The sequence below is a fragment of the Girardinichthys multiradiatus genome, chromosome 12 (assembly GCF_021462225.1).
Source record: "Girardinichthys multiradiatus isolate DD_20200921_A chromosome 12, DD_fGirMul_XY1, whole genome shotgun sequence".
Lineage (NCBI taxonomy): Eukaryota > Metazoa > Chordata > Actinopteri > Cyprinodontiformes > Goodeidae > Girardinichthys > Girardinichthys multiradiatus.
Window position 1 is genome coordinate 12592909 of NC_061805.1, and position 15450 is coordinate 12608358.

Here is a 15450-nt window from a genome sequence, read left to right on the forward strand (position 1 = left end):
CTATGAACCTAATCATCTGAATAAACGAGTTAACTTTAAACACCTGCAAAAGATTCCTGAGGCCTTTAAAACTCCCAGCCTGGTTCATCACTCAAAACCCCAATCATGGGTAAGACTGCCGACCTGACTGCTGTCCAGAAGGCCACTATTGACACCCTCAAGCAAGAGGGTAAGACACAGAAAGAAATTTCTGAACGAATAGGCTGTTCCCAGAGTGCTATATCAAGGCACCTCAGTGGAAAGTCTGTGGGAAGGAAAAAGTGTGGCAGAAAACGCTGCACAACGAGAAGAGGTGACTGGAACCTGAGGAAGATTGTGGAGAAGGGCCGATTCCAGACCTTGGGGGACCTGCGGAAGCAGTGGACTGAGTCTGGAGTAGAAACGTCCAGAGCCACCGTGCACAGGCATGTGCAGGAAATGGGCTACAGGTGCCGCATTCCCCAGGTCAAGCCACTTTTGAACCAGAAACAGCGGCAGAAGCACCTGACCTGGGCTACAGAGAAGCAGCACTGGACTGTTGCTCAGTGGTCCAAAGTACTTTTTTCGAATGAAAGCAAATTCTGCATGTCATTCGGAAATCAAGGTGCCAGAGTCTGGAGGAAGACTGGGGAGAAGGAAATGCCAAAATGCCAGAAGTCCAGTGTCAAGTACCCACAGTCAGTGATGGTCTGGGGTGCTGTGTCAGCTGCTGGTGTTGGTCCACTGTGTTTTATCAAGGGCAGGGTCAATGCAGCTAGCTATCAGGAGATTTTGGAGCACTTCATGCTTCCATCTGCTGAAAAGCTTTATGAGATGAAGATTTCATTTTTCAGCATGACCTGGCACCTGCTCACAGTGCCAAAACCACTGGTAAATGGTTTACTGACCATGGTATCACTGTGCTCAATTGGCCTGCCAACTCTCCTGACCTGAACCCCATAGAGAATCTGTGGGATATTGTGAAGAGAACGTTGAGAGACTCAAGACCCAACACTCTGGATGAGCTAAAGGCCGCTATCGAAGCATCTTGGGCCTCCATAAGACCTCAGCAGTGTCTCAGGCTGATTGCCTCCATGCCACGCCGCATTGAAGCAGTCATTTTTGCCAAAGGATTCCCGACCAAGTATTGAGTGCATAACTGTACATGATTATTTGAAGGTTGATGTTTTTTGTATTAAAAACACTTTTCTTTTATTGGTCGGATGAAATATGCTAATTTTGTGAGATAGGAATTTTGGGTTTTCATGAGCTGTATGCCAAAATCATCCGTATTAAGACAATAAAAGACCTGAAATATTTCTGTTAGTGTGCAATGAATCTAAAATATATGAATGTTAAATTTTCATCATTACATTATGGAAAATAATGAACTTTATCACAATATGCTAATATTTTGAGAAGGACCTGTATATATATATCAAGAATAACTTCCCCTTAAAATAATCCACAAAATCAACTAATCTAGAAAACCATTACAGTTATGGTTGAGTCCTTCCTACATTCACATTCTATAAAGCTCTAAAGGGGACTGATTCAGTACAAATGACTGTTTAACTCTCAGCAGCAGAGTTTATTTTCCTAAAGCAACCAGACCTCCCTGAGATAAACACTATATTCAAATCACATTTTTCTAAACCTGTAGCATTGACAGCTCTGACCAGCATTATATTCGTTGCTTTACACAGCAAAATAAATCCCCAGGGTAGAACATTTAGCAAAGATCATATGAAATATTCTACAATAATTAAAAATGAGCAAGTGTATACTGTTGACAAAATCGGAGACGATATCAGGGATAAGAAGTGTGTACAGTCAAATGCTTTGACAATTAAGTTGACCAAATCTTAGATGATCCAGACTGTAATAGAGGGTTTAGGATCTGGACAACATCTGAGAGCAAGCAGAGAATTTAGCAATATTTAGGAAAAACTAAAAATCTCAATTTGTTTTTGCAACTAAAGAGTTAACAGTTTCACAAAACTGTAGTCCTTGTGCAATAATTGAGTTCAGGTGGTCCTAATGCCAGAAAAGTATTACAAAGGTTCCCTTTTGTGTTTTCACAAACAGAAAAAAATGGTTAATATCTATTAAACCTTGCTTTAAGGAACCTTGTCATCTAGTTTAGGTTTTTTCAATGTAAGTATTTTACAATTTCAACCAGTGACAATCTAATGCAGGTCTGACTTAATACAAATTGTGAAATAGCCCTTTAGTTTAGCGCCAATACTAAGTCCTCAAGCATATGTCTGTTATAGTATCATTAGCTGCTAACAGTTAGCTGCTATCCAAAATGCTGCGACACAAACAAGCTTCAAGCTAAAGTCACTCTCCATCATATCCAGGTCCTATATTAATTACTAACTTTTACTTTACCAGGTGACGTCATATGCTTCTGCAAGTAATTAACGCTTTGCAAGATAGGCTTTAATGGCTCAGTATTTTCTGAACCATAAAATTGTTTTCAGTTCCTGCCATTTGATTGTAAAGTCGAGCTTTAAAATGCACAAAGTAACAGGAGCACAAAACAAAACAAACAGAGAAGGTAATTAGTGAAGACTACAACTGAAATAAAACTGAGTTTTCACCAGCTGATACAAGCATTTAGACCATAGTGCAAAAAACTCAAAACAGAACTAAGACCATACAAATACCAGTAGTGAGTCACTATTCTTGTTAATTATTTCAAAAATTTAAGACATGCTTGATTCAAGCATTGTCAGAGCGGTGGCGGGGACATTGCTCCATGTCGTTATCTAAACATCGCCACACAACCAGCCAGCGTTTTATTCCTCTTCAGAAACTAAAGCTCTATTGTTCCATTGGAAAAAAAAAAAACACCCCCAGATCATGATGCAGCCTCCCCCACTATGCTGCACCGAAAACATCTTCAGTGGAATCTTCTTGTCATTCCAATGATGTAGGAAGCCATCAAGAACATTCAGATGATTTATTTTTCAGATAAGAGAATAAAATGTTCTGCCACCTTTTAATTTCCCATATTTGGTGTTACTTTGCAAAATCCATATTGCCAAGTTTATGCCATGGATACATGGCTTTTGAAGATGTCTTTGCTCTTAAAGCCAATCTCTTAAGTAACATCGCAGATGTTACTTATAGTTATTGGACTGCACACAGCATCAGTAAAGGCTTTAGTATGAGTTGAGGTAGTTTGGGTCTGTGCCTTCACAGGAAAGCCAGTAGGATCCCGTACCTCAGTGCAGGGGAATTTTTGGGGGTTGTAACACTTGAGTTTTGGTTTGTCCCAACATCTCAAATTCTTTAAAAGTGACATATTATACTTCCTTTTAAACATTTGGGATAGGTCTATGGGCTATACAAAACATGTCAATGGCATTTTTTGCACAAAATCATTTTCAGATAATGAGATTTCACTTCCCCAGTTCCCCCTTTTTCGAGCTCCTTTCAGAATGAGCTGTTTTAGGGCTCTGTCACTTTTATGCAAATTAACTATATATGGCCACCGCCCCCAATCAGCCCTGGTTGGGGCTGGTTGGGGATGTTAAGTGAAAACGAAACCGAAACTTATAAGACACAACAATAAGTACTTATGTTTCTGTCATCTGCAGATTTGCCACGAACTGTAGGGTCTGAATTTTTCTTCAGTCTAAGTCTTTCTGCAAATCCTGACATGTACTGATGTGAGTTCTCAAAGCAGTCCGTGGTACAGTGATTTACACAAACTAGTACTGTCTTCGCTAATGTAACTGGAACATTGCCCTCAAAAACAAAATGAAGCCACACATCTCTGTAATCCCCATGGACACATGTGGGTCTTTGCAGCTAACAACAGAACATCTGCCTTCCACTTGAGTTCCTTGCTACTCAAGGGCGGGACTCACGTAATGTTGCTAGGTTCCAGTGTTATTGTGATGTCACAATTACACAACTCATGAAACCACAAGTTTTCTAGAAAAAATAAAACATTTTATTTTAGCCAAAAAAAGGCAGAATGTTTTTTTTTTTTTTTTTTTTGCGTTTGGACTGTTTGTAGAAGAATTAGAGGACGATCAAAAAGTTAATTTTGCATAATAGGTGCCCTTTAAGAAATGTACCATGTTGGTCTTACTGCATCCAGTGTCAGCACTGCTAGCACACTGAGAGAGGCCTTGCTTGTTTGCCTCAACACTCTAGCCTAAAGACAGAAAGCCTTTGTACATTTTCTACGTTAGGACAGTGTGAATGTCTCACAGAAAGCCAGAAGCATGTTCAGACTTTGACTTTTTAAGGCTATGGTCACAAACCTTGATCAACTAATTAACAGTTTGAGTTTAAATACACTTTCAGTCATTTCTTACACTATTTTGGTCTCTTGCTCCTGTTTTTTCTTTTGCATTTCAAAGTTATGTTTACAAACTGATTAGAACGCATTAACACAAAATGTCTTTCTGGGTTATCAAGATTTTGATCAAGAGTCTATTGAGGTTAATATTCACAATTTGATCAACTTTGTAAAAATTTTTGTAAATCCAGAAATACCACCCCCATAGTCCCAACATTTGGGATTTCTTCGTTAAACAGAGATATGCCATCAATAGACAACAAGAACAAAATAAAAGAACAGGTGTGAGGATTTCTAGGTATATAATCATACTTATCATCTTGCAAAAATATACATATTTTCGCTTATTATAGTAAACAGACAGTTACACTTCACAACATAATAAGATTTCAACCAGTATTATTATTGCTATCAACCTATTTCAAGCTGCAAATGGGTTTAGGTCTACAACAAGAATGCACTGTATCCATTTAAAGTTACAATGTTTGTGTAGAGAACAAAGACAGTGATGAACCCATATTTAATACTGACTGTATAATTAGAAATGTGCAATTTCTTTCAAGTAAAAGCAAACAAACCCTCATTTCTTTAGTTCAAAGTCCAGCATAAAATACTTGACATTCCATTGAAAAAAGTACAGTTTTGTCCATGCATTTTAAAAAGGCTGCTGAGTATAAGATCCACTTTAATGCTTTCAGACTAAGAGTGAATGTATAGAAAACAAAAACAGTTCCAGTGGAATGTCAGAGATCAGCGATAAGAGTGCCTGGTAATGTTGACGAAAGCTGAAGCTCTTCTTTTATTCTGAGAGTGAAAACGGTCATGCGGAAGTTGTCCCAAATAAAACAATCCTTCATTCCCCCTCTTATGCCTTTTTCCACTGGCTCGTTTTAGCCGGCGCAGCTCCCCTCCACTCTGTTTCACTCTACTCGGTACGGTACCAATTGTGTTTCCATAGACCCACTGATGGATGAAGCTATGGCAGCTGAAGTCCCGCCTCCAGGCATCAGTGTAGTGCGCTGTGCTGCTATTAAATTTACTGTGTTACACTGTCACATTAAAATAATCTGAGTGAAATGATAAAATCAAAACATAAACTAAATACGAATAATGTTTGTATTATTATACATGCAAGAATGTCTTATATATATTTTTTCACATATAAAATGATCCACAGGGATAATTATCTGGACCACAGCACAGCCAGAACTTATCAAAAAAGGTTCAGGGGTTCTGATGTAAAGGGTGTGTGGCAGGAGAAGCAGAGAGGAAAGAAGCTGCTGTCTGGAACTGGTAAAGCTCAAACGTTTGCCTGAAGAAGTTACAATTGTGGGCTCTATGAGAGTAGTTTTCATCTCAGCCATGGCAATAATGAGGACAAGGACTTTAAAACTGCACAACTGCAGACGTTTGACCATGGTGAAGTTAGTTTTAAGTTGGATATTGGACATTCGTGCCCCGTGGATTCAGCGGAGACGTCCTCCCTTTGATCCGAGGGAGGCATTCTGATTATAGGCAACTGCTCTCTGCCTGCTCCCTCTTACTGCAGACACAGGTTCACTTAAGGACTGTCAATAAATTTCAAAACAAAACTGTCTGTTTCACAGTGGTATTGTTTTGTGTGTTTTGAGGGAAATGTATCTGTATCTGAACAGTTGTTTTTTTGTGTGATCAGCTGGTTTAGGATGTTATTAAATGCAGTGCTCTGCCTGCATGTAATTCAGAAAGCTGATGCGTCCTTTTTCTTTTTTTTCAGCCTTCAGGCATGGTTTATAATTTGTAAATAGGAAAGTTATATTTTGATTTGATCCGCTCTGGCCATTGCGGTCCTTAATATTGTTGTAGTCGATCATGAGTTTTATTAACTTTTCCCTGCACTACCTCACTGAAAACCTTTCTCATTTCTCCTGGTCCGACGGCCAGTCAACAGCAGTCTGTCCACGTTACATGTAGTCCGACTCAGCCCCGGTAGTAGCTGCTCAGTAGCAGGGAGCAAAAAAGTAGGTACAGGTACGGAAAAAACAGTAATGAAGCTGAGTGGAGTCAAGTAGGGCCAAATCGGGTCAGTGGAAAAGAGGCATTAGTCTGGGCAGCCGAGATACACAGAACAAGAAGAGAGAGAGAGAAAATAAATAAATAATGATTAGGCGATTGAGCAGGGGAGAGGCAGAAAAAGGAGGGCAAGCTGACCACAGCTTGTCTGACATCAATCCAGTAGTTGGTATTTTTATCGCCGTCCCACGCTCACTGGACACATATCTGATTCTTCAGACTGTTGGAGAAAAACAGAAAAAGATGAAGGCTCATTAAAAACACAGAGGTTATGCACAGAGGTTCGAGCAAAAAAAATTTATAGGTGATGAGTTGTACATCTAAACATTTATTTATTACGTATCAGACTGCACTTTGGTGTTTTTTCTTTTATTAAAAATATGCACAAAAAAGATTAGATTCACCTCATTATTATATATTTTTAGGCGTTAAGAGATGCAATGGATACTGGGATACAATATATTTTGTCCTCTGTTCACCTGGATCATCTTTGCAGCTGCTTTATTTCAGTCAAGCTACTGCTATAGTGGCTGTGATATTTCTCAGTTTGAAGATTCGAATGTACAAACTGACTCACTGAGGATGATCAGAATTAAAATCAGAAAAAAAAATCAGAAAGAACTTTATTGCCAAGTAGTGTTTTATGGAGGACCGATCCTGACAAAATTAAAAATAAAAGCAGAAATATATATATTTTCATTTTCCTTTTCCTTACATGTGCGTTTTCATCAAGAAATGTATGTATATTTTCTCTTTCCTTTTCCTTAAACATGCGTTTTCATCAAGAAATGTATATATTTTATTTTTCCTTTTCCTTACACATGCCTTTGTTCTTTTTACATTTCCTCATCTCTCTTTTACCTTTACCCTATGCATTTCTCCTTCATCATGCAAATGAGGAGGGCTGCCTTCTTCTCTCCAGCTCCTCTACTATTGGTCAATAAACAGGAAGGAGGAGGATCCATGTGCAGGCCGAGGGTGTGTCCCAATTCAGGGGCTGGATCCTTCCAAGTCCGTACTTGCAGGCCGATCACGTCACAGCGCGGCGTGTAAGGTCTGTCAAATGCGGCAGACAAATGTGTCCTTCTTTTGCCCGATTTGAAGATGATTTCCCATGATTCATTGCAGGTCGAAGCGGTTTGGTCAAATAGGGGCAGCCATGGCGGACCACAGTGGCAAAAGCTGTGAGTAAACTGTGAAAGATTACACTTTCTGTGACACAAATAAACTTTTATGTTTTTAGTGCGGGAATATAACTGTAGATGTGAAAAATCTGCTTGATTTATCAAGACATCGCTTAATTTAAACGTGCTCCGACGTGTTCGGAGTTTTCCGCTCCCACCGTATTAACTCCCGGCTTGCCTCTCCAGCCCTACCGGTAGTGGGGCGAGCTAGCCCGGTAGAGATCTGACCGGACTATTGGCACTGAGCTCCTGCTGCCAGTCATCACATTTCTTGATGAAAATGCATGTCTAAGGAAAAGGAAAAACAAAATATATATATTTCTGGTTTTATTTTTTTTATTTTGTCAGGATTGGTCCTCCACAGTGTTTCACCTGTACGAGGAATTTGCTTTGGTGGTAAGTATCGTGATATGACATCTTTGGACTTTGTTGTGGTTTTATGTTTTGACTTTAGTTTGGTTTTGTAGTCATGGTTGTTTGTTTTATTTCCTGTCTCCTAGTGTTTGTTGTTTTGTCCCCCTTCACTCCTAGTTCCTTTTGTGGGTGCTTTCCTATTTCTTATGTTATTATTATTATAATTATTATTATTATTATTTTTATTGTGGTCCTTTATCTCCCTGGATTCTCTTGTCTAGTTTCCCATTTAGTAACTGTATTTGATTATGTTAGGTCAGCTTAGTTATTGTTTACATCTTGGTTTACTTTTATTCTAGTCCTTGTTTTCACTGCTTTATCCTCGTTTTGAGTGTTGGTTTAGGTTTGTTTACTTTTGTTGTCAGGTTTCCCTTATGGTTTCTATTTTACTAAGTCCTTAGATTTTTAGGTTGTTGTCTTTCCTGCTAGTTTCTCAGTTTACCTTAGGTCCTTATGTTGGTTTAGTATCTTCGTCCATAGCTTTGCCTAGATCTGTTTCCCTGAGTTTTGTTATGGTTTTGTTTTTATAGTCAGGATCCTTTGATCATGCCTAGCTTCCCTCATGTTCCCTTTTTGTATTCTAGTTTCAGTCATCTTAGCTATCATCCAGATTTCCCTCAGTTTTCTATAGCCTGGTCCACACCTGATTTCCATTCTCATCCGATTACCAGCCTCAGAGTTTCTCATTGGTCCATACTCCACTTCCTTCTGTTCATAAGCTCTCTGTTTTTGTTTGTTCTTCGCTGGTTCCTTCCTGGTTCGTCACCCATCCATGTCTAAGTTTTGCTTACCATGTTCCTGCAGAAACTTTGCTGTAAGTTTTTGGAGTTCCGTTTTGTGCTTTGTACCTGCAAAGATTTTTGCTTCGTTCTTGCTACGTTTTTGGAAAACTTTTGAATTTAACTTTGAATAAAGATAGAAGACTCCTTTAAACATGCTGCAGAGCTCTTGTCTGCACGTTGGTCACTGTAAACCACAGAACCTGACAGTAAGGTGCTACACATAGACAAACATGCAGCTGACATTAATACATTTGGAAATATGCAGTTAAAGACAAAAACAAGTTGTGTAGGAATGTTGTGAGAAAAATAGAGCATTAAAAAACAATAACAATACAATACAATAACAACAATACACAAGGTAAGGTAAGGTAAGGTAAGGTAAGGTAAGTCTATTTATATAGCGCCTTTCAGTAACGAGACACTCAAAGCGCTGTTAAACACACAATTAAATGAAATAGTATTTACATGTGCTGAGATATTCATACTATTTGCAAGGGAAAAGTATCAGTGGGGGCCAAGGGCCTTGTTAATGAGGCTAGCTGCAGACAGGAAGAAGCTGTTTTTGTGGCCAGAGGTTGTGGTCCTGATGGACCGCAGCTTCCTGCCGGAGAGGAGAGTTTAAAACAGTTTCTGTCCAGGGTAGGAGAGGTCAGTGGCAATCTTTCCTGCTCTCCTCCAAGTCCCGGGTGCATGCAGTTCGTGAAGAGAAGGAAGATTACAGCCAATTGTTGGAATAATTGTATATAGATTTATCTTATATTTTTTCCTTTTCTATTAACTTTACAATTTGATCTTTATAACCTTTCATGATGTATGTGTGAGTAAGGATGTGATGAGTTTGTCTGCAGGCAAGGATCAAAGGTGGAGCTGAGAAGGAAGCAGTCACAGATGAGGAGGTCATAAAGATGAAGGCTGATTGTGCTGAACAGAAAACACACTGATCTTAAGATGGTGGAGATTGTGGAAGTGTGTTGTTACAAGATTATGATGTATATGACCTTTATACATTGCAGCTGTTTTTCCCATCCTTTAGGGAGCAACGTTTATTGTAACCAGGGAACCCCCAAAGATAATAAAAAGAGATGTGCGGACAGATTGTTTTCAGAGCGGTAGGAGATTTGTAACTGAAAGCACATATCTATCCTTTCTCCTCACAGTGAGTAAAATAACTAATTATTTTTCTTTCTCTTCTTTTTGTGATGATTATAAGTATTTTAGGTTGTTTGAACCTGACACCAATCACCCTCTCTGTAGAGCAAATGATATGTTGCAGCCTGCCCTTGTCCATGATGGTAGCACCAGCGTACCAGATGGTGATGAAGGAGGTGAGGATGGACTCAATAATGGCGGAGTAGAAATGCACCATCATTGTCTTTGGCAGGCCGAACGTCTTCAGCTGCCGCAGAAGTACATTCTCTGCTGAGCCTTCTTTGTGAGGGAAGTGATGTTCAACTCACACTTGAGATCCTGAGCGAAGATGGTACCCAGGAAACGAAAGGTGTCCACAATGGTGACTGGAGAGTCACACAGGATGATGGGGGTTGGTGGGGCTGTGCTCTTTCTGTACTCCATGATCATCTCCACTGTTTTCAGAGTGTTGAGCTCCAGACTGTTCTGGCTGCACCAGGTCACCAGATGGTCAATCTCCCTCCTGTAGGCAGACCCATCCTCCCCAGAGATGAGCCCAATGAGGTTGGTGTCATCTGCAAACTTAAGAAGCTTGACAGACAGGTGACTGGAGGTGCAGCTGTTGGGCTACAGGGACAAGAGCAGGAAAGAACACAGCCTTGAGCGGAACTGGTGCTGATGATCCTGGGATCAGAGACGTGTTTTCCCAGCTTCACATGCTGCTTCCTGTCTGTCAGGAAGTTTGTGATCCACCTGCAGGTGGAGTCAGGGACCCACAGCTGGGTGTTTGTCCTGCAGCACATCTGGGATGATAATGTTGAAAGCAGAGCAGAAGTCCACAAACAGGATTCTGGCATAGGTTCTTGGGGAGTTCAGGTGCTGCAGGATGTAGTGAAGGCCCATATTTATTGCATCATCCACAGACCTGTTGGCTCTGTAGGCAAACTGCAGGGGATCCAGAAATGGCTCTGTGATGGATTTAAGGTAACTCAACACAAGGCGCTTGTCAACACCAGGGTTTGTCATTGTTATAACTCACCCTGGTGTGTGTTGGTATACAGCTGTCCTCACAGAAGTTCATGTAGGACATCACAGCTTCTGTAAACTCATCCAGTTTGGCAGCGGTCTTGAAAACATCCCAGTCAGTGCAGTCCAAACACGCCAGAAGTTTTTTTTACAGTTTCTCTGTGTTGGAATAATTGTATGTAGATTTATGTTATATATTTCCTCTTTATTAACTTTACTATTTGACCTTTATAACCTTTCATGTTGTATGTGTAAGTAAACATGTGATGAGTTGTTTGCAGGCAAGGAGGAAAGGTGGAATCGGGATGATGCAGTCACAGTTGAGGACATCACAAAGACAACAGCTGATTGTGCTGAACAAAGATCGCACATACCTTAAGATTATGGAGACTATGCAAGTGTGTTTGTACAAGATAATAGTGTGCATGACCTATGTCTTGTTGTTGCTGTTTTATCTTCCCCCACCCTTCAAAGCAGCAACGTTCATGTAACTAGGGACCACCCTAAAGATTATAAAAAGAGGTGTTGCAGACAAAGCGGCTTGGTGGATTAGAAAAGGTTTTGTTAAAAAAAGCAAAAACCTATAGAACGGCTTAAAAAGGTCTGGGCATTAACATGGACAAAAACAGGCAGGAAGACAAACATGGGCATGGAGACAGGCATGGCAAAGGAACAATCAAGCAGAAAAACAATCACCAACATTAGGTTAAAAAGCAGGTAAAACAGGTGAGTGGCATAAACAAGATGACAGGCACAGGTGGGCTGAATGAACGGCTTACATAGCTGCAGTAGTAGAGAGTGGTAAACAAGCATGAATGGAGCTGAAATGCATACATTGGAACTATCTAACCAAAAAGAAAGAAATCTTACAAATGTAACAGAAAATTAACTAAAATACACTAAAAGCAGAAAACAAGACATAAGTAAGAGGAATAAACTAATAAAACTCCACCTAGAGAACCTAAACAATAATGAGCACAGGGAAATTAACTAGAGGTGGCAAGACATACATAAAAATTACAAAGAAATGCTGAAAACAAACCCAAAAGCAAAACAAAACCCAAACAGCTACAGATTGACATTTCAAATGTAACCCAGTGAATTTAAGCACCCAGTATTGAACTACTTTGTTGTTGTCAAATGTGACTCATCTTCAAGTTGTCAATCATGTGTTGGGCACACCTAAGTTCTTAATAGGCCCCAATAAAGTCAAAGCTTCATTGATTGATAAAAAAAAGCTCAACTCCTCATGCTCTTGACCGTCGAATGTTCCCAAACAATCAACAGATGCAGAGAGACAACTTCTTTGTGAATATTTTGAACCTTGGAACTGTCGCCATGAATCAAATTGGACCTGGCTAACTGTTGAGCTAACCAGCTAACTAACAGCTAATGGGGAATCTAATGGCCAAACTTCCAATTTTTTTAGATCTGCACAGGTAAGAGTGATGTAGACAAAATCCCTCGCTGAGTGCTGAACATTAGAAGCGTAATGATGAGTCAAACTGGGGTATAGGAATGGGTACCGAATTCGGTACTTTTATTGTTACCAACCGAATTCCGTCGGTACTACTGAGTATGACCATGTTTCAGTACCTATCAGTTAGTCATCTTTTGACTATAGGGAGAAATCTACTGGGTTTCCCTGGAGCCAACTCTTTTTGAGCATCTCGTTGATACATGCTAAAGTTATTTTAGTGTTAGTAGGCTAATTTTTTTGCGGGATTGTTTGACCTGGATTTCTTCCTGACAGGTAAGAGGGTGAGTCTTTCCCTTTGAACCTAACTAAACCCATTCCGAGTTGACACAGGAGAGCAGGTTGTTCCTTCAGCCCAAACAATTACAAACAATTACACGAACTGTGAGGTAGGACCGAACTAGACAAATCAAACTCTGACCTCTTAGATTTGACTTGACCTAAACCCTGACTGATAAGCCAGCAGGTCTAACATTTATCTCATTTCAGATAAGTACACTGGAAATTATTATTGTCCCTAGTTATTGGCCCAATCTCTCTTAACACTAGAACTCCCAGGGCCGTCAATTTGACAGTTTTGAAAGTTTGACATGCCATAACTTTGGTTTATTAAAACTCTTATCTACCTGGCATCCTGACTTTTTCTAAACCTGTGTCTTGAGTATTCCTATGTCCCTATTTTAAAAAAAATAACAAAGTAAATAAAAGATCTAAGTATTTCCACCGCTAACTACCACAGCCGCTATATTGACGGCCCTATTATTTACATTGATATTTTTTTCCCGCGGCTGGGTGTATACACAAGTGTTGTCTAGCAACCGGCACTCTAGAACACAGTCTGAGAAGGAGATTGTTGGCATCCTACAAATGGCTTCCAGAAGGATATGTTCTGCTCAAGAGGCATTAGAAATGCTTCAAAAATTACATGATTGTGATTTTGGAGTCCAGAGGGATTCTGACGGCTCTTGGTCAGCATTCAGTTCCAGTGTCAGCCGGTCAGAGAGTGAGCCTCCCCCGGCTAAAAAACACGAGTCGTCCCATTAGCAGGAGGTTGTGGCAAATTATTTCAAGGTAGTAAAAGACTAGCCTATGTAACAATTTTATCATTTTAGGCTATAGTTTACAGATTAGTAAAGTAATAATATATAAACTACAGCAACAGTGCCACAATCAGTGCAGGTTCAGAGACAGGGAGATGAGCCAGGTGCCCAGTGCCCAGCTATAAACCCAGCTATCCATCTCACTGGCAGGAGAGAAACTATAAAACAAGGTACTGATAATGGAAAAAGAAATAAACAATAAGTTAGGTCATAGATATAGTAGCCCAGTAAGAACAATCTATTCTGCGCTTTACAGCGTTTTCAACGCAAGACGAGTGCACAGCTGGGAAGGAGGAGGAAATAGGAAAGGATGGCACTGTGTGGACAGTAGTAGGGGAGGAACAAAGTAGAGGGAGGCGTCAGAGCCAGAACGCGTTGACAGAGCGCCAGATCCAAGATGCCCAGACCGCGTTCCTCTGCTTGGTGGATGCCGAAATGCTTATCCACGTTCAGGGCTGCAGGGTGGCTGAGGCCCGCAGAGTTTTAGGAGATGATTCCTCCTCGGACATGATTGTGGATGAGCTGAAGGCATTTTTAACACTAGTTTATGTCCGCGAAGTGAAAGGGGGCGTAACATGGAGCTGTCCAGCTTTTGTTCAGATTAGTAAAGCTTTTTTTTTAAATGTACCCACTACTCTGTATTGTTTTTCAGTACTATTAATAAATAATAATAATAAAACATAATTGGTTTTGATCAAATACTATTATTAATTATTGTCAAAACCATAGTTTTATAGCGTGCAAGAAACCCTTTAGCATTCTGACCAATGTAATGTGATGACGTCATCACCGCCCTCGCATCCAAAATGCTCGCCGCAAAATTGATGGGCTTGGGAATTGTAGTAGTGTTAGAATTCTGGGAGTCCTAGTGTTAAATATCCCTACCCCGGTCCTGTACTAGGCTACACATACAAAGTTCCTCATCTTATTTTTAAAAATATAATTTGCAAAAAGCAAACATTTAGGACACTTTACTTTCTTTCAAAGAATAGGTGTCATGGATTGTGGAGTGAGGATGACTCACAGCTTTGTCTGGCTGAAAAACAAATTATATACAGATAATGAAAATTGGCTCTAATTTCCACTGCTCCAATCAGAGTGCTTTGGTCTAGAGGTAAGCAATGATTTTAGAAAATTCAAATAGTTGTAAAGGTTTATTAATTGAAATAGTTAATCAAATGTTATTTTAATAAACAACCCTTTTGGTTTTCAAGCACCTGGTAGTAGAACTTTGCAGCTACCATGAGGAGGCAGTAATGCAAAGAGTTCTTTGGCTTCTGAAGACAACAGCTTGTACAGTACTTGTATTAACTATTATAGTTATATATTAGTTAACACTTTTAATGGTGTTAACAATTATTAACACTGGAAAAAAAGTAGATTTATACTGGTAAATAAACAAGGTATAAAACGCTGTCTCTGACCACTGATATAGTGCTCAAATTAAAAAGGAACCATATTTTTAGGTAGTCAGTATGAAAATTGACAGTGAAACAGTCTCAAACGGTTACTAAGATTAATGTTGATATTAATATTGCCATCTCTCATATATGTTTAATTTATTTATGTTTTTATTCCTCAGATAACTTGTTGGTTCTCTGCATTTCAGACAGGTTGGAATCAATCTGACTCTTGTTAAGCTATTATGATTAACAACTAAAGAGTAACATGAATATGTGTTGTAAAACAGCTTTCACGCTACTTTTTTCATGTGCCTGTGTGAATAAGAATTCTCATAGAAGAATTTTAATAACTACTAGTATTTTGTACTGAAATGCTCATCTCTACTTTGGTCACTTTTGAAATGAGGTAACTCTGCATTAATCAGCATCAATTTAGACTACACAGTGCAAGGTGAATAAATATAAAAGTCCTCCATCATCTTCTGTAACTCAACAGATAAAAAGCAATTACAAGGAAATAGAAAATATTCTTGAACAGAAAAATACGACAATTAAAACTAAAGGACTCGCAAAAGGGAAAAGTAAAATGAATGCACTAATTTACA

The 15450-nt window shown here is 39.5% G+C and overlaps 1 protein-coding gene across 1 annotated transcript in view; it reads right to left on the bottom strand.

Moving 5' to 3' along the window:
* Window positions 1–1280: 1280 nt before the first annotated feature.
* The window catches only part of zmat4a (zinc finger, matrin-type 4a), a 277406-nt gene continuing 263236 nt past the window's right edge, over window positions 1281–15450 (bottom strand). Inside the window, exon 7 of the mRNA XM_047382377.1 lies at window positions 1281–6551. Coding sequence (XP_047238333.1) covers window positions 6524–6551 — 28 coding nt within the window. The 3' untranslated portion in view covers window positions 1281–6523. The remainder of the gene's footprint in view (window positions 6552–15450) is intronic.